The sequence below is a fragment of the Syngnathus acus genome, chromosome 1 (assembly GCF_901709675.1).
Source record: "Syngnathus acus chromosome 1, fSynAcu1.2, whole genome shotgun sequence".
NCBI classification, from domain to species: domain Eukaryota; kingdom Metazoa; phylum Chordata; class Actinopteri; order Syngnathiformes; family Syngnathidae; genus Syngnathus; species Syngnathus acus.
In genome coordinates, this window is record NC_051087.1 from 12086887 (window position 1) to 12106520 (window position 19634).

The 19634-nt window shown below is 39.6% G+C and overlaps 1 protein-coding gene across 4 annotated transcripts in view; it reads right to left on the bottom strand.

The window, feature by feature from the left end:
- The window catches only part of rptor (regulatory associated protein of MTOR, complex 1), a 99301-nt gene that overhangs the window by 36493 nt on the left and 43174 nt on the right, over positions 1-19634 (bottom strand). For all 4 annotated transcript variants that reach the window (XM_037259348.1, XM_037259331.1, XM_037259340.1 and 1 more), the window contains exons 11-21: positions 18112-18187; positions 17178-17279; positions 13781-13864; positions 12522-12632; positions 10689-10763; positions 10479-10544; positions 8681-8872; positions 6192-6332; positions 5860-5980; positions 4766-4906; positions 3267-3422 (exon numbers count right to left, since the gene is read on the bottom strand). In XM_037259348.1, coding sequence (XP_037115243.1) covers positions 3267-3422; positions 4766-4906; positions 5860-5980; positions 6192-6332; positions 8681-8872; positions 10479-10544; positions 10689-10763; positions 12522-12632; positions 13781-13864; positions 17178-17279; positions 18112-18187 — 1265 coding nt within the window. The remainder of the gene's footprint in view (positions 1-3266; positions 3423-4765; positions 4907-5859; positions 5981-6191; positions 6333-8680; positions 8873-10478; positions 10545-10688; positions 10764-12521; positions 12633-13780; positions 13865-17177; positions 17280-18111; positions 18188-19634) is intronic.

Consider the following 19634-nt stretch of genomic DNA (forward strand, 5'->3'; position numbering starts at 1 on the left):
ACGGTCATGTCATTACAATCATATGGCAAGCCCTATTTTCTACTGCTGGAGTTATTGAATGTGTTAATGCGGTAGAGGCAATATGACCTCCAGTGTTAGGTAATGTACACCATCAATCAAAACACACAAATACCCCCCCCCCCCCTCCCCCCCCACACACACAAGGCTGCACCTTCTCATCCACTGGAGATTCATTGTTCTGTCGTAATTATGAATACAAATGATCCCAACCTGTCCGTATCGTCTATGCAGAAAAACGACCTTGGTTCTTTCACCTACCTTTTAACATTTCTCAATCGTTCCCAAATGCTTATTTTCTATTTATTTTGTTTCTTTCACTTGTGGAAGTTTACAGTAGCTTCTGATTTCCTTCTCTCTGTGTCAACAACAATCTCATTGGGCTTGTTCCTGCTCTTGTGCCAACTGTATACCTATCCCACATTGCTGCTCTTAAGCTATTTTGTTTAACATTAAATCTTGGTGTCAGCATAACACGGTTTCCTGTCCACTCTGTTGCTACAAGGAGACAGTCAAACCAAACTTGGATTTGTGTCCATACTCCCAACAAAACAGAGAATCAGATCCAGATATCTGAACTTGCTTCTTTTTAGCGCCTATGTCCCTTTTACCCTGTAAACGAAACCACACAAGCTTTATTCCGCAGCTCTTGGCTAAGTGAAATGCTGATGAGAGTAAGTAGAAAGGACTGTGCTTGTAGCAAAGAAACATGACAGTTGATTAATGTGAAGTACAGTTTTAGTCCTATTTAAAAGACATGCCACGTAACAGGTGCTCACGCATTACAACTATGCATTCTCTATTAGTCCACACGAGGGTTTATATTATTAATCGCCTTGGCTTGAATGGACTCGTGCCATGAAGACTTGTGCTGAGTGTAATAGATGTTCTGTTGTGAAGATATTAACTTTTGGCTCAATGAACCACAGCGTGGCTTTTTTTTTTATAGCCTCTCCATGTCTGACATATGGCACATAAAATACTTGCATAGCAATTTCTGGTGCTTGCTTGGGGCATAAAAAGCATCATAACATCTGAAAGCAGAAATAAATTCATCTACATGGTAGAAGAGCTGTAAGCAGTGTAAGCAGCATTAAATAATATCTATGGTGCTCTTTAAATGGAGGAGCATCTTAAATACAATGACGCATTAGGAGGTGAAGTGTCAAAGAAAAGGCCATCTCAGCGGAAAATGTCTGAGTTAAGCCTGTGTATCTGACTAGGAAATCATGATGGGATTTCTGTTTTCTCAGAAACAATGTTGTCCCAGGAGAAACATTGACCTAATCCCATTTTTCTATGCAGTCACAACAGACTTGACATTATCGGCCTTAGGTGTGAACGGTAACCACGCTAGCCCGATCTATAGTAGACATTACTGACTGACATTTACGGCTGCCAGATGAAGAATCTTAATTGATTTTTGGGATTATAGAATTTGGTTTTTGCGTTTATTATTTCCTGGCAACCTTTGAATTTGCTACATGCTGATTCTTGGCGTTGATTGAAAGATGAACGTAAAAATCAAAACATATCACCACTATCTATAAACCGATAGTTTCCATGTCACCATTCAATTGCATCATGCTACTGTTATTACTATATTTGTAGAGGCAAATTATAGTAAGCAGGCACAGAAAAACACTGAATGCTTGAAAACTAAATCAATAAATCGCGACTGAAACTTTGCTAAAACTCCTGGAATTTTGTTATCCTGCTTGTTGTGTTGAAGTATGGTTTCAATTTGCTTTAAACGGCCAAAGAATAATACACAAGGCTCTTTAGGTCTCGATATATTTTAAGCTTTGTTTACAAGTGTTAAACGGTGAGAATAGATGTAACCAGCAAACCCGGAAAAAAAACGACAACAGAAAAAAAGAGAAACAAATCAAGATATTTTCTGGCACAATGAAAAAAAAACAAGAAGGTGTTTTGGAGGCTACTGTAGATGACCAGGAGACTCATTTATAGTTTAAAATGAGCTTAATATACCGTATTTTCCGCACTATAAGGTGCAGCGGATTATAAATGATTATCAATGAATGGCCCATTTTAAAACTTTGTCCATATATAAGGCGCACCAGATTATAAAGCGCACCTTCAATGAATGGCCCATTTTAAAACTTTGTCCATATATAAGATATATACATTTGGCCCGCGGGCCGGTCTTTGGACACGCCTGCTGTAGTGGCTCAATATTGGTCCATATATAAGGCACACCTGATTATAAAGCGCACTGTCGGCTTTTGAGAAAATTTGAGGTTTTTAGCTGCGCCTTATAGTGCGGAAAATACGGTAAGCTGAATAGGTTGCTTTGAAAAGGTATTTGATTTCCACGGCAGTATGCGTACAATGAGTGCACTGTAAAGTACAAGTACTGCACAGTCCTTCAAAATGCCATTAAGCAAAAATAATGTAGTGTTCCCCCACTCTGCAACCCCGGTATATTAGTCCCCCAGTATACTTACTGTTATGCCATTGCATTTAGGAGAAAAGACCTCCAACAAACGCTGATGTACTTTTCAACTGTTAAACAGTAAAACACAACTGCGAGCACAAGCATTGTCAGACACAGCACATGCTCAGATAAGCACGCAGATTGCAACCCTACCCGACCTCGCCTCATATCTATCCAGATGCACACGATAGGCTCGGAAAGTAATTACATTCTTTGAGTATATTAGCAACGTATGGAGGCCGAGCTGAGTTTGGGTAACAGCCTTTTTAACCACCTGAGAGCAGGGGAAAGAGTGCTGCCTTGACTTCACGCCGTGCCTGGGAAAGCACTTAAAGAATCTCAGGTGGCTCACAGGGTTGACCCTGTTGTGTTCTCTGCTGCTCTGTCCTTTTCACAGCATTCATTGTTCTCTCGGAAGGGGAGATTCTCCCTTGGTCACTTCCCTTGGGTGAGGTGTTTCGCTGATTTTACGAGCAGCCTCGTGCTTTGTCGCAGTAACCAAAGGGCTTCTTAATAAAATATGTGTAGAATCAATACTAAAAGATTAATGTAGTTAATTTCATTTCAGTCATTACCAAACAGTGCTTTGGGCACTTAATCACACCCTTTGTTCACTAAGCATAAAGATGTGGAAAGTTAGCTTGCTATAATTTATAAATGTGTTAGGATATAGGAGGGGCTTCCATTTTGTCTTGCGTTCTTTGCAAATAACGATCATCGTGCATTCAGGGGTTGTTGATGACCAAATGGTTTTAGCACAATTGTGACTCTTGAGTTGCAAAGTAGTTACCTATGAGGGAATTGAGTGAAGAATAAGAAGACACCCGTCGCATTTTGTCGATGGTCTCGAAGGAGAGAATGTACTCGTCATTGTCGGGGCTTCCCAGGGTGCTGCTGGCGCTACTACTGGTGCTCAGGTTTCCCGGTGAAAAAGCTGCAGGTCCACCTGGATGATGTGTATAATACAGAAACATTATTCACAGATACACAAGAAAACAACTCTCAATGTCTCCAAGGCTTAAACATTACAGAGATAAATTTCAAATTGTGCGGTCATTTTTTGTCAAGACTCAAAGCAGTCATCCTTACGGAATGGAGTGAAACCGTGACAGCAAGGGTTTAGAACATGAAGGCAATGCGAGGGTGTTGATTTGACGAGTATGTTTATGTTAATACATCCCAGATGGATTGCGGCACTTGCTGCTGATCATGTGAGATAGCCGTCTATAAATTCCAGGATGGATACCTTTAAGCGTCATGCGATGATGGCTGTTTAGATATTAACAAGGTAGTATATAAAAACATTTTAATTTTTTTTATTATATTTACTTTAACGTGAGGGGCGTGGCATTTGCATGTGTGCAAAAGATCACAACCTCTACCTCAATTTAAGACAGTATTTTTTAATACAAGTAATCATACCATGACTGTTCAAAAATTGTTAGAATAAGAAACCAAAATGTCAATAAATTTATGCCAGTCTCAATCGTTTTCAGCAGCAACCTTTCCCTTAACTTTTGTCTGACTCATAAAAGTGAAATAACTTAGAGTCCATATACCGCCAAACATTGAAATGTAGGTACGGTGATTGGAAGTGAATGAAAGAACTCTTCGCTCTGTGCTTGTTTATAATAAATACCGCTGCATACTGGAATGACTACTGTGAAAATGAATGTGAACTTGTGTCAACAGTAGGCATTGCTGATTGCGCCACTGTGGATTTATGAAAGCCTCCATCCGACAGCAATACACAGAGGACGCGCACATTAGCTTTAGCTGCTTGAATCCCTCAGCAGGAACACAAATCACAGGCTCAGGACCTCATGCACCAAAACCTACTACTATTGGATCCATAGGTGCAGCTGGAGCTTAGATCTCATTCTACTTTGTTACCACACGCATGAATCTTCAAATGTGGCCATATTTTTACAAAAGTACCAAGTGAGCAAATTATTTTGCAATACCTCTTAATGATGCAAGTTGTTGTTCTTCATGTTGGAAGATGTAACATTTAGTGCTTTTATTAACGATTAAAAGATTGTAAACCAATTAGATGAATTAGGAACTGAAACTTTCTCAGAGAAGTTCTTTATCATTGCATATATGCGAGGCGGCACGGGTGAATGACTGGTGAGCAAGAACGCCGCACAGTTCACAGGTAGTGGTTTCCAATCTAATCTTGTAAATCTTCATCTAACACCAGATTAATTTAAAAGCCTCCAACAACCGCAATAGCTCTCTTTCTAGAAGGTGATTTTTATTTTCCTGCCGACAATCTGTCACTCCTACCTTCTTCATTGAGGTTCAGGTTCTGTAGGCTTTTGTTCAGGTTACGGGCAGTGGTGACTGCACGAATGTTAGTGTAGGAGTTGACAGATCGGAGACGTGGGATGGCTGGACTGTCCCTCACAGGAGTTAAGTTACCAGGCTCTGGAAGGAAATAAAAGTGAATAAAAAAATACATGGAAGAACTTTTCTTCTGTTTATCGTCAACCAACATTTCAGTTCAGTTTATAATAGAAAAAACATACGACAACAAACAAACATTTGGATCCCTTTAAATTCCATAATCCATTAACCTTTGCAGTGAGTGCTAATTTGTAGTGACATCCATAGACATACTATCTAATTAATAATAAAAATTAAATAAACCCCAAATGGTCTCTGACAAGAAATGATGCACAAGACATTTGCTGGCAGAATTATCATGTGAAAATCACTGACAGAAGACCTGATGGCATGGGTAATAGAAGAGTGTGCAATTATCTTAGATAAGTAATTTTGCTTTGTTGGTTGGTATTGTACTCTCCTACCAAAACATTAACGGTAGTGGCTAAATAACGTGAGAAAAGCATCTTCGTTCTTGAGGGGAGTAAACATGCATTGAATGATATGTACTGATATTTGTACGTCTTCTGTTCTCTGGAAAAGAGGCTCATCTTACAAGAGCTTCTTCCTGTGTAGCTGCCTCTTAGAAGAGGACTATTTATGTGAGTGATGACAGTAAGTTATCTGTTGTCATGGCATGAACAGGTACTCTATGCTTCTAGGATGGATATTTTGTACACTTATCTGATTTAAGTTCTCGCTGAGCCTGCAGATATGTATCATAAAATGTTGGACATAATTCAAATATCCAGGAACTCAGTTTTATACGAATAAGAATAATATCAATGACAACAACAAAAATACTAATAATGAAAAATTCACAGAAAACAGGGGATTCATCTCCACTAGGATTTAAAAAAGGGAATTAGCTCTCAAAAAACAAACAAAAGATATTTAAAAAAAAAAATCAGTGAGTATGCCAAGGGTCCACTGCATAGCCATCCTCTGCGTGAATGTGTCAAACGCGACTTGAATGGCGTTTTAGGTGAGGTTACCTGAACTGTTGGCTGGCGACGACACAGTATAATTTTTCTCCTCCTCTATGAACTGAAGAGCAACGGTACAAAAGTTGCTTTCATATTGAACGACCAGGTGACTCAATGCTACCACTAACTCCTGCAAACAAATACAAAAATACAATAAACAAACAAACACTGTTTATACTGCGAACAGTATTTTGGGATTTGAATATACAGTACTGGATTATAGTATTTCAGCATCAAATACATTTGTATTCGAAATATACTTTGTTAATATTCTTTTAAGTCAGGAATGTGTAGCACTTGTGCACGCATGTATGCGCACGTGTGTGTGTGTGAGGATTGACCTTGCGGACTACAGGGCTGCCATCGTTGATGAGCTGGGCAAGCATCATGGCCACATTGTGGTCAATCGTGGTGGAGTGGTCCGTCCTCTCAGCGGAGTTTCCCACAAATGTACCGAGAGCAAAGACAGCAGCACACCTCACCTAGAGCGACACAATTACTGTTTCAACTCGCACTCCTTTTGATTAACCTTGCTTCCATGCCTTTAAAATTGGTTGTGTTAACATTTAAAACATCAAGGCCAAAGCCTTGTTACGCAATGGTTGCGCTCACGGCACCGAAAAACAAAATATTTATTGGGACAAAATACAGCTTTAGTTGAAGAAATACTTGGAGAGTCTACTCAAGCCAAGCACTACAACTTCCTTTCCTTATAAATTTTTTGTTTTTTGTTTTGCTGGGATAGGCTTCAGCACACCCGCAACTCCCGTGGGGACAAGCGGTTGCATGCAAGTTGTTTGGTGCATGTGTGTAGAACTAACCCCGAGCCCTCAGATTTCTGCCGCGTGAAATCGCTTGGTGACTTCCCAAGATGGCAGCTAAAGACACAGATGCTGCCAACTACCAATAAGAGGAAAGCTGTTTTCCACACTCAATTTGAGGTGAACAGTGATCCAATAAGAGCCAAGCATATTTGCATACTGTATTAAATATTCATGAGAATCCGTCCGTTCAAGATGCCGGATGTTTTTGACAAATTACAGGAGCTTGAAAATGGACATTCTGGGCATTTACAACACTAGGTTTACTGATAAACTGTTTTTCTTAGAAACACTTATTACCTTTTAAATGATAACTTTTAAAATATAAATTGTTTTTCAAAATGAAATTTTGGGCGATGTCTATACTGTTATTGATCAAATTATTTGAAAATGACCCATGTGCAGTAATTAAAAAAACAGGAAGAATGGTATGCTTTATTGTAATGTGTAGCAATAATTGCCTTCAGATTTCACTGCACTCACAGTGCGGCCCCGGATTGGGAGTCACCCCCCCCATCCTGGGCACACACAAGCAAACATTCCAACCCCCCCAACCAGCAGAAGTCATGCAATGTACTTAATGCATTGATCAACCCTTAAAAATTGAGAACCCGCATGCGTATGCAATTTTGAGAAGATTCTTGAGAGATTGCATTCCTGTTTCATTTTGTGATCCAAATCTGATTATGTTCTGCAAGTGACTTGTGAGAAAGTGTGACTTTTGATCTCAGAACTGATTTCAGAATTTCGTTTGTTTAAACCAGGGGTGCCCAAACGTTTTCAGATCGCGACCTACAAAAAAAGTCCTACTCCCATTCCCTATGAAAGGGATACTTCTTACTATGGCCAGCTGCCCCACTCATTATTATACCCTTTTTTAAGTTTAAGAGAAAAAACAGGGTTCTGACAATTGGAAGGAACTCGCGAGCTCGCGTGTTTGTGTTGTGTTGTTAGCGCCGTTGTTTGTACACGCGTCAAGTGCGAAAAAAATAAAAACATTTTAATATCACGCGATCGACCAATAGTGGCTTGGCGATCGACCAGTCGATCGCGATCGACGTATTGGGCACCCCTGGTTTAAACCTTCTTAAAACTATAAAGAGAAAAACAACGCGGTGCCCCTCGTGGCGGTTGATTGTACTCCTGGCAGTATATTTCCACCATCATTAACGAAATAACTAAGTAACTAAGTAATTGATAATTAGTTAATTATCTAATTAAATTGATCATTAATGATCCCATATTCGCTACAAATGTATTGTAGCAAATCTGCAGTTGTGTTATGTGGATTATTGCAAAAGTTTGATTAAGATCCAACTATCTGTGAGACTCTGAAGGCATCTGTGATTTGTGATTGAATGAGAAAGTCAAGGAAGGGGGGAGTGGGAGGAAGTGTGTGAGTTATGTCTGTGGGATGAAGGCTACCGGTTGAGAGACACTCGTTGCTTTCTTTGGCAAGACTAGTCATTAATTTTTATTTAAAAAAAAGGTATTCATCGACCACTGCAATATATTATCTGTTTTTTCACTGTAACTGTCAAAAGTGTGGTGGATTTCCTGATGGGTGACATTGAGGATTTAAGGCTGCTTGTCAGCAGGTGTCTTTTCAGATGAGCTTGCATGGGAAATGTGTCTGTTTTTATATATAATGTATATATTTCAGGACAGACTTGCAAGTAGCCCGGCTAGTATTCACATTATTTGTGCAACATTGCCAGATGCTCGATGCAGCGTCGCTCATTTACCGCTCAAGTCCACCACCTGATGATGAAGCGCCAGTGCTTTTGCCAAAACATGTGACTGGTAATTAATAGATCTCAAGTTAATTCATTAGTGTGGTAAAGTCAAGGGTGGTAAAGTCAACATGTCAACTAGATGATTTGGTGGAACCCCTAGTCTACTTGTGATGAACCTGAAATAAAAACTACTTCAAGTCCTAATATTGTCAAATTTCTATTTTCCAACTTCTGATACTGTTTTGTGCGAGCGTAGCAGGGTCAACCTCTCACCTCAGGGATTGGATCAGACAACAAGATGTAGAGCTTCTCGTGTGCACTATCACGAACTCCACACCAGCGGGCCGGGTCAAAGTTCTGCCAGATGCGACCCAGGCATATGGCTACCCATTGGCGAAGCAGTGGGTGGGGGTCTGAAAGTTGCTCCAGGCAATTTGCGATTAGGTTACCCTGCAGACAGGCCTCCTGATGAGAGGAGGGTAGGAGAAAGGATACAGGGTGAGTATAGTGTAAGACATTCACTGGCTGGGAGAATCATAAATAGCACACACAATTCCAAGCTTGGACTCTTTCCACTCATTAGTCGTTAACTCACTGCCAACCTACAACCTCACACTGCCTCGCACGCCAAAGGTTTAGGAGCTTTGTACCAAGAGCACTTATTCACTTGAACCTAATGGACCCTCTTTTTTAGGTGAACAAAAGCTAATTGGTGCTTGGAAATGTAAGGTCATCTGAAGTTAGATGAAAACATCACCCTCCCCCATAACACTAAAAAAAACTTTATAGCGTGTCACGTCTGTTTCCTTGCCGTTTTTGCAAAAACAACAAATGCCGCTCACAAGGTGGATTAAATGGCTTCATGAAAAATACACAGCATCTTCTGCAACCCTTTTATGGTATCAGTAAGAAGTTTTAATTCATTTATTTCATTCAAGTCATCAGTCATCGTATTTGCTTTTTCTGATGATTCATGTTAAAAATTTATAATTTCCTGTTCAGACGCTTCATGATTTTCTCCTTAAAAACAAATCAGCTCAAAATGGTAAAAACATGACATCACATCCATGAAAGGGGTGTGCATTCTTTCCATCAGGTTTCTCACACATAACCCACCTTTCATATGTTTAATACTATTCGTGTGTTGTTCTATTGTGATGCATCACCGCTGAACCCTGGGAGTTATCAGTGACATGTTGGCACTGTGGTTGTGAGCACAGTTGTTGAATGTAAGAAAGATGAATAATGGAGCTATGAAGCAGGCAGAGAGTCTTGCTGTTATGCTGGAGATCATCTATTATTTACAGGCCCGGGAGAGAGGTAAGGGCATTGAATACACAGGAATATGAAGACAAATTGGTGCTTCTTAGCATGTGCTCGCATTCTCTGATTTGTCACATTTATAGGGGAAGTTCTGAAAGACAAGTTTTACAAGTTGATGAAAGAAGTAATTAGGGAGATGAACGAGTGAAATAACATTCCGATTAGACAGAAAAACAACTGCAGAAAGAAGACGGATGGCAAATAGGTTTAATGATGGGTATTTGTAACCTCGTATGTGGATCTTTGAGTGCTTTGTGGAAAGGAAGAACTACATCATCTCGGCATTGTCTACTTTGTTGGTTCATTTCTAACAATAAATACTGGCTAACTGGCTAATAACTTGCCTCTTGTCAATGTATATTTATGAGTTAAAAGACGATGAGACAATGTTCAGAAATACATTGCATTCATAATGGCTATTTGTGAAGTAATATGGATTTGATTTCCTACAAGAAATAAACAATGGGTCGTGCTGTACACTCTCTGATGTTGGTTACATCTTTAATGACAACCATACAGCTTGAAATTGGTGTTTTAAGTCACTTAACTGAACAGACTGAATCTTCATCACAGTACGCCGCATCACGATTTTACGTGGGCCAATCGTCTTGCACTGACCATTTTACAGAAAAAAAGGTATCTTGACAGTGTGTGCAGGGGCGTGGGGTGGCAATTAAATAATCGATTGAATAGTCGATAGGATCATTGATTCTATAATGATTTGTGACAGACCCGTATGTATTCATACCTGTCCTGTGCTATAGCTGTTCACAATAACAGCCAATATGAAGACAGCCATGGTCCGATGTTCAGCCTAGAAAGTAAAAAATATATATATATACAACATATTGATATTTGCAAGATGTTTTGAGGAAATATGGTGACTTTCAATGGTGGTGAGTCAAGAATTATTCACGATTGCCCTCAATTTCATAATAGCAATAACAAAAATACTCACGGGCATGTAGCTGTCAGCCAACACAGAGAGGAAGTACTTGTGACCGTTGTCTTTGACCAGGTCAGCTTGACAGGACTACAAAGGTGGAGAAATCAGGATGGAAAAGATTTAACCTTTTGAACGTTTTTCCCACATTCAACTCAACTCCATATGCAAGTACTTTCTAAGTCAAGGGCAATTCAGTGTGGTCCACAAATCAGAGGGGACCATTTAAATGAATGACAATTTGTAATTATGAAAATATCAGACCTGAAGCTATCCGATATTTCTTCGACAGTAGGTTATTCACAAGCTGGACAGGCTTAGTGGCTACCGCTGGCATTACGCAAAAAGACAGGAGGAAGGGATGGTGTACTTTGGCGGCTGTGTTGTGCACAAAAGCTGGTTCATTGGGCATGCAGCATTGCGTGCTGCCTACTGAGAACAAAATTGCACCGGGGATCACAATGAAGGTCCAGTTCACTGAATAACCAACTTGTACCGCTGTACTGACAGTCAAAGGAGCAATATTTGGCCATAATAAATACAGCTTTCAGTCACGATAGGAGTGACATTTTCACAGAGGACATCAAGTCTGTTTGGTCTCCAAATTAGCCACATTTCCCAAAAAAACAAGGCAAATAGTCAAGAGCAGGCAAACATTTTATTGCCAATTTTAAAACAATAGACTATTTAAGCTGTCAGCAACTCATATTTGCAAGTGCTCCTGACAGTACCATGGTAAAGTATTAGCCCCCCTTCAACCTTTTGCTCCATTTCAAGCTTCAAACATACACAAGATATACAATCGGACTTTCTCTGAAGAATCAACAAGTGTCACACAATAGTAAAGTAGAACACAATTGATCAATTTTTAACAATTTTTTTTATCTGAATGAACAAAATAGAAAAGCATAATGTGCAAAATTAGTCACCCCCTTTTCTCTCATTGCAGTCAACTGACTAAATAAGTTCCCTTTTGATTTTTGAATGATCCTTGACCTAAATGGCTGATGATGATAATAAATAGGGTCTCAGTATAGAACCAAAATTATAACATTTTGGTGTTTGGTGCTAAAATAATACTTCATATCACCCTTAGAAAAACAGGAAGGTATTTAAAGTTGATGGGAAGTTGGATGGAGCCGAATACAAGAATATTTTGAAAAAAACAACAACAACAACAAAACATAACTGTTGGAGTCTGCAAAAGACCTGAGACTGGGATGGAGATTCACCTTCTAACAAGACAACAATCCTAAACATAAAGCAAAATTATCAATGGAATGGTTCAAAAGTAAGCACGCCATTAAAAACGGTTGACCTCTAATTCATTTGGTTCATTCAAGAAATGTGTACTCTGTTAGTTACCATTGGATGTAAGATTTGCAAGAACAATATCTGGACAATAAGGTCGCAAAAATCCAAAACCAAATTACATTTTTTAGCTATTAAAAATGATTCAATACAATCATTTTAAAGTATCGGTATATGGGGGAAAAAATGCAGTGATGCAACTCTGTGTCAGAAGGGCAGCAGCGCTCAGCGTGTTGTGCGCAAGTCCTCCAGGCAAAGTGTGATTAACGTACTCGGAAAGTATGTTTACAGGTCGTGTTCTAAGGCTACAAATTACAGAGTTCAGTGACGGCTGGATCAGGTGTCGTACTCATTACAGAGCATTTTATGCTGGTATAGCATCAAAGTCCAATTTTGGTATGTTGAACCTAGATGTAGATGCAGACTCCACAAATTGGTTCACAAGATGAGAACAAACCCCCAAAACATACTGGCTGACAAGACAGGGATCAATACAGATGTAAATTCCATCACAGACTCACACGTACAAAAACTTACACTGTCCACGGCTAGGATTTTAGCCCAGATGAAAACCAGAAGTGGCCGCAGCTCTCTGGCTGAGCTTTGTAGCAGCTTCAACACATATGGGAAGATTCCAACAGACAGGGCCTAGAAACACAAAAACACTCACTCATAGCTTTGTGTTCACTGAAAAGCATAGACATAGGATTTGTTGTAATATTTATGCCTACATGAGAAATAGTGCACCATCAATTATTGGTCATATGTCACAATTTGGTAAAACTATGTGTATACTAACTGTATATCTCTGGCGTCGGACGGAATGCACGGATCTCCAAAATTATTACTTTAAAAAAAAAAAAAAACAGAATGGCAAGTTTATTCAACCATTAAAATTGCATTGCGAAAAAGAGCAAAGTCATTTTCAACACTTTAGATCGGTCAATAATTTGCAAAAGTAACGGCCGCATGTCTGGACTGAGCGAAATATGGATTCTTTTAAAAAAATTTTTTTTTAAAAATTTCACCAAAATGTGACTTATGAAGTTTTGACCCAATGTCAAAAATATGTGGCTATCACTCGTATAAACATCAGATGTGACTACAAGCTGGTCACTCAGGTTTCGCTCATCTGATATGTAAAATGCGACAAACGTCACAATTGTTCTAAGAAACAGACAGTCGCAAATAGCAATGGCAGACCAAGGAGCAAAAATCAGTCACTGCTGAAAAAAAGATGCTTTAGAACAGATGAATATTTGGGGGGACAAGCACAAGATTCTTGAAATTGCACACGGTGCCATGTGACATTGTGTTTTGTGCGCATGCATGTCACTTCACGAATGCAATCTGTTAATACTTAGGGAGTATTTGTTTTTGTAATCTGAAGGATTACCTAAAAATATTGCATTAAACAGAAAAAAAATGGATTCGGATTTGTTCAATTCTGAACACTGTCACATCCAAATTATAAGAAGCTGTGCACTTAATTTTACTTGCAAACAAATAATTCAGAATTTTTCATCCGAGTTGTACCACTTCCATGTCATACTATAGGTGGCAAAAGTTTAGAAATTATCTTGGTTTTATTTTTATAAATCACAAAAACCTGGCATTTCAAAAGACAGTATACATTAATTTTTCCAATTTATCTCGCTTGCTACGTACCTACCAGCCTATCTAATTTTAGTCAGTAAAACCATGGCACAAAACTTTTAACTCTAATAGCGGACATCTATTGTACAGTATTTTATTAAAGTAACAGACACAGATAGTATAATAATATATGAACACACCAGACTAACAGCCCAGGGTCCAAGGTCCAGAAAACATCCAAGAAGGTCTAGGGCCCGAAGCCGATGCACTTGGCTGAGAAGGACCTACAGCGATAGAAAACAGAAGTCAGTGGTCATTTGTGCTTCTCCCAAAGCAACAGGAGTAGGACAAAAAAGAGCAAGAAGAGCAGAGAGGTGGAGGCAGTGGAGTCAAACAGATGGCTACCCCACCACTAACTACCACGCTGGCCTCGAGCCACACTTGCTTACTCTGAATGGAGGTGCCTGCTTGGATAACAAAAATCTAAAAATGTTCACGCGTCAACACAGGTAGTATGCGCAACACTCGTGCCGAACGGAGCACAAACAATTGTATTCAAGAAAATTATATTTGCTAAAACATTTTGCGCATACAGTAGCGTGTACAAAATGTGCTGTGTGAGGAGTGAACATTCCTGAGCAACTGTCCCACAGAGTGCGTGGGAAAGAGCATATGGAGGAACATAGGCGCACACATGCAAACAGCCCGCCGACACAGGATGTATTATTAGCATATTCTGTGACACCACACATACAGTAGGAGGCGAGGAAAGACCTCCAGGTTACCTTCAGCTTCAAGTACACGGGACATGTTGCATTTAATCTTTAAGAACTATCATTTATTGAACTTTTCATTTATATGTAGCTTTACTTTTATGCATACTTTGTATGTCCATACATATACATTGTATGTGCAACTTCTTAAGAATAAATTAATTTCATTTTTTTTCTCTTTAGTTTCTTTAGAACAGGGGTGGTTAACTCGTTTTTTTCACGGGCTGCATTGTAGTCGTAGCTTCTTTCGGAGGGCCATTATGACTGTCAACCCAAATAAATGTATGAGCACCTCATATTATATACAGTAAAAGCTACAAAACAAACTGACAAATAACTTGTTTTCAAATCAGAAGAGTGAAAACTGGTCAACTATTTGAAAAAAAGATATTATTAAAAGTGAAAACAATTTGCAATTCTAGTAATGACACACGAATTTGATGCACAATTTGTCTTCGCGGGCCACATACAATGATGTGGCGGGCCGTATCGGGCCCCCGGGCCTTGAGTTTGACACCTGTGCTTTAGAAGATCATTTCCCCAGTATTTATTTCAAAGTGTGTGTAATTTTACAGCGGCTAACAATATTATATTGTATCCCCTCATCATTCAGATGTCACGACAAATATGTTGCCGCCTACAAAACTTGATATGAATCTTAAAGCAGCTTTAAGATTACACAACTATGATACAATGTTTTTTCATAATATTACAGGCTTACTCCTGCTGCTCCTACCATCCTCTCTCACCTCTGTGTTTGCCTTTACACACCGTGGTTGTACCCAATCAGTGTGGCTTTTCCCACAGCTTTTAACAAGTCTTGGCAGAAGTGCTAACAGAGGACTTAGTCAGCAGGAAATTACCATTCAACACACTGCCACTGCACTGTGATATAATACAACACAACAGCGGTAGAACCCGGTGGGATGGGTAGAGAGGAACCCAACAGTTGATGCGCACCATCAAGGTTTTGGTACCCTAATTGGGCATTTAAAAATATGTAACAACTATTGGGAACAACAGACACTCTGGTCTTGTCACAGTCTTTGTAGCTGGGCTCTAATGAAGAAAATTAGCCCGCTCGTGTTGCACGTATCGGCCGCTCGGGAGGGAGATTTAAAGAGAAGTAGCGTACAGTAATGGTGTGGAAAGAAGTGCTACAGTGGTGATTTTCCATTCAGTGGAGAACTCTTGCTGATATATGAGTTCAATCAAGATGCAATCGTCATGAGCTAAAGCGGTTTCTCTTGCATAATGGAAGGATAAAGCCTGTTTAAACTCAATTTCCACCTTGGGTCTATCTGTGAAAAAGGGATGGCATCCTAGAAGCCGCACATTCCTCATTGTTACTATCGGCCTCATCCTAACCTGGCACTAGACATTAAGCTGAAATGCTCAGCGAGCTGTGGTGTGTGAAAGATAATTAGGGGGGAAAAAAATACAACAGGAACACTTCTGTTGGGTTCTCTAAAAGGCTGAATGATGTTTTACGGTAATTTAAAAGGGTTTGGGTTGTGTAGTAGCTATTGCTTCTGCGAACACAATCCTCAACAGTGTAATAATACCGCTATTATCATTCAGCCTCAGAGAAGACTTGGGGTTGAGAGAATTGATGATTAGGTACATCTCAGTTGAACATAAAACAGCTATACTTAATAATACAGAGGCCGGATGAAGGCTCATGCTTAACACTTCTATTTGACTGCATATACAGTATTCAATACTTTTATTTGATATGGCAGCATGCGATATAGATTTGATTCTGTCATTATTTAAAGTCTTTCAAAAAGATTTATAGGTCAGAGGCTGCTCTTGCGACATCTACAGATTAGTATCAAATAATTAATCCAGCAAGGAAACTTGTACTATGTGACAAAGTAGGCTACATTAGAATAGTAGAGATATAGAGGATATAAAAAGTCTACACACCCATGTGCAAATTCATTTTTGCAGTATAAAAAGATAAAACATTTCAAAATGTTTTATACTTTTTATGTGACCTTCCTGTAAATCTTTTTGAGAGGGCACATTAAAAATAATCACAGAAAAAAAAAAAACATTACATCAGGGTGCCACACCCTCTTATACAGTCATTGGAGACTTGGCCATGTTAACTGAACAATCACATCCAAACTCATGTTAAATGGGAGTCAGCAACAGCCATCATTTAGAGTACCTCTTATTAATTCTAAATAAAGTTTACATGTTCATGCACATTTTTTTTATTGCTTTCTATCTGAAGCCTGAAATGTTTGTGCTAACAGTATTTGGGACTGTTCATACTGTCCTCCACCTAAACTAAGGCCCCAGTTGCAGATAGAGAAAAACAGCCCCAAAGCATGGCACTACCACTATGCTTCTGTGTAAGCATGGTGTTCCTTTGGTGGCGCCAAGTGTGTTTGCAACAAACCTTTAGGGATTGTGAACAAAACAATCAAATCCCTCTGACATTAAACTTAATTTAGGATTAACCAAACACTTCAAATGGTGACAGGTGTGGGCTGACTCCCACATAACATACCTTTTTGAATGTGGCTGGTCATAAGACTAAGAGGGTGTGTACATTTGCGCAACCACAGTAGCCCAGTTGTTAATTCTTACATCCTTTTGGGCTGGATGTCACGTTGGTGGGAAAACAGCTTTGAAAAGTATTATCGGTCTCAATTTCACACAAAAAAATAGACATTTAAACAGGATCGTGAAGACTTTTTCCATCCATCTGTTAAGCAATCTACTTTTTTAAAAATCTGGATAGATGGACAGATAAATATGGATATAAATATTTCTTCCATGCTCCAAGGTGTAATTGAGCGCAAGTGCATACCTGCAGGACAATTGGGAGTTGCTCAGGAGGATTCCGGTTCTCTACGCCCATTGTCAACCACACCTGAAAAGCTGTCAGCTGTTCTGCGAAGAAAGGACTGTGCTGTGGAGACAAACATGCGCACATACGTGTGCACCCCCCCCCACACACACATATGCACACACAGACAGCTATGCATAAAAAGCCAATCTGCAGTCAGCATTTCATAACAACCCTGACACATGAGCCAGAGAGTGACAACACATTGCAGTAACGACATAAATCCCGATCTATCAAGATCACCTTTGCCGTATCTCACTCGCTGCTGCCATAGTAGCATGCCTGACTGATTGGTTGCTGGAGGGGTTTGGATCACGCCGAGCGCTAATAGTGCAGCGGGAATTAGGACGGTTAACAACTGTTGATGGATGTCAAAGGGAAGTATCAATGCCTTTCGGCAGAAAGGCCAGATTGATTCGTGCCCAATGAAAGCTTAATAAGTCCCTACACAAGAAAGACTTGCACTATATTAGAGTAAAGATTAAAGTGATGTTTATTGTATATGTTATTGCAACTTTTGGTTCGTCCCATCAGGGTTCAATAGGATATATGTCCCCATTTGTCCTTATGATTTTCTGGTCTGTTTTAGTTAATCCCAAAGGCGATCACTGATTAATTACCTCAGCTAGTGATATTGTTTTCACCACTGCTTGCGTTAATAACTGGATCCCCCTCAAAATGCAGTGGCAATTTCCTGTGTCAAAAAACATGCCATTGAATTTGGTGCTTATTAGAAGCAAAAGTGGGTCGTGTGTGTTTATCATGTCAGAGACCTGTTGCTCCAAGTGAAGGGTCAGATTTGGCAACACCAGTAGGTGTGTAATAAATGAAAACATGAGTTTCACAGGTGCTTTTGAAATCGTTTTTTTGCTTTGTGTAGGAAAAACACACTTACCCTGAATGCGGTGCCCTCCTCAATGATGGTTGGCAGCTGAGACAAGCAGATATCCACAGCCAGGTCCCACGCTTGCCTGAGAGAGGTGGCACATCCGCAACCATTTCTATTAAACATGTCCTCTTTTCACAAACCTGTAATTGTATGCTTTATATTTTCAGCCCGGGGGCCAAGAGAGGGCAGCAAGGAGCCTTTAATCCTCTCATGGTCATCATAACTAATTCATACGGTTATGCAACACAATTTGGACACCTATCTCAGTTTCTCTATTTGGCCAGTCTTCCTCTCTCTGCCCGTTCGTGTTTCCAGGCCTCAAAGGAGCTTTTCCATCATAATTAGTGAGCGTTACTGTCAATTTATGGATGCTGACCATTGCACCACACTGCAATATGATACTCAACAACTAGGGAAGGAAACAAAAAAAATGGATCCACTGGTGCGCGATTGCAAAGTCTTTTTTCCAGTTAACCTTCAAAATTTCGGCAAGTATTTTAATAGCCGATTGTATTTGATGAATTAGCAATTCTGCTCCCAATTCTGTTGCCATATCAATTCCTCTTGATCATTCCATGAATGAGTTACTGCATTCACTGCACTCCCTGACAGCATCACCACAATCCTTGTTAAAGTCCATTGACAGTCGAAATGCAATGATTCATTTTTTATCCTTTCTGATTTAACTGGATTTTAACATTTCAAAAGCAAAAACAGTTCCATGAGCTTAAATACACCGGCACCGTACAAAAGTGTACATTAAGCGGTCCAATGGACTGAAACGTGTTTATACCTCGGGCTAAAAAGTAAAAACTGGAACATTATAACTTTGGTAGATTGTTTTTTGTTTAATTACAACAAAATCCATATCCACTGGTGCCTTGAGATACGAGTGACTTCACATACATGATATTTTAGACATTACAAATATTTTTCGTTTTATTTTGGTGGGGAGGCATGAACTGGCGTTGGCTTGATACTATTTTCCGATATCCAAGACCGATACTGCAGCCGCGAGGATCGGCCAATGCCAATCTTATAAACTGTCCGCTTCTTTTTGTCACTAATAGATGTCAATAATAGGTGGATGTAATTTGCCTTATACTGACTTCTAAAAGTTCACTGTGCAACGACTGCTCACGTGATAAGAATACAGGCACATGAGAACCTCAGCGATGGCTTTTCTATGCTTTGGGATGTCACGCAAAGGGAAGTCTGGTAAAAATAATACATTGGGCTTATGGATTGGATTGGGTCATGTTATTTTGGCCCGGATCGGATTTGATAGCGATCCAGTGAACCACCGCCCCCCTCATTGGAACAGATTAATGACGTTTCCATTGATTTCGAGGGTGAAAATTGATTTGGGATGGAAGTGACATCACTGTATGCATATGGGATGTGCTATAAATATTGCAACACGGAATAAAGTCACAAAAAATTCCATGGAAAAATGTGAAAAAAATGGCAAGAAAATGTAGATTTCGTAACAAGAGGCTGAATTTGAATAAAAAGATCTCCAACTTGGC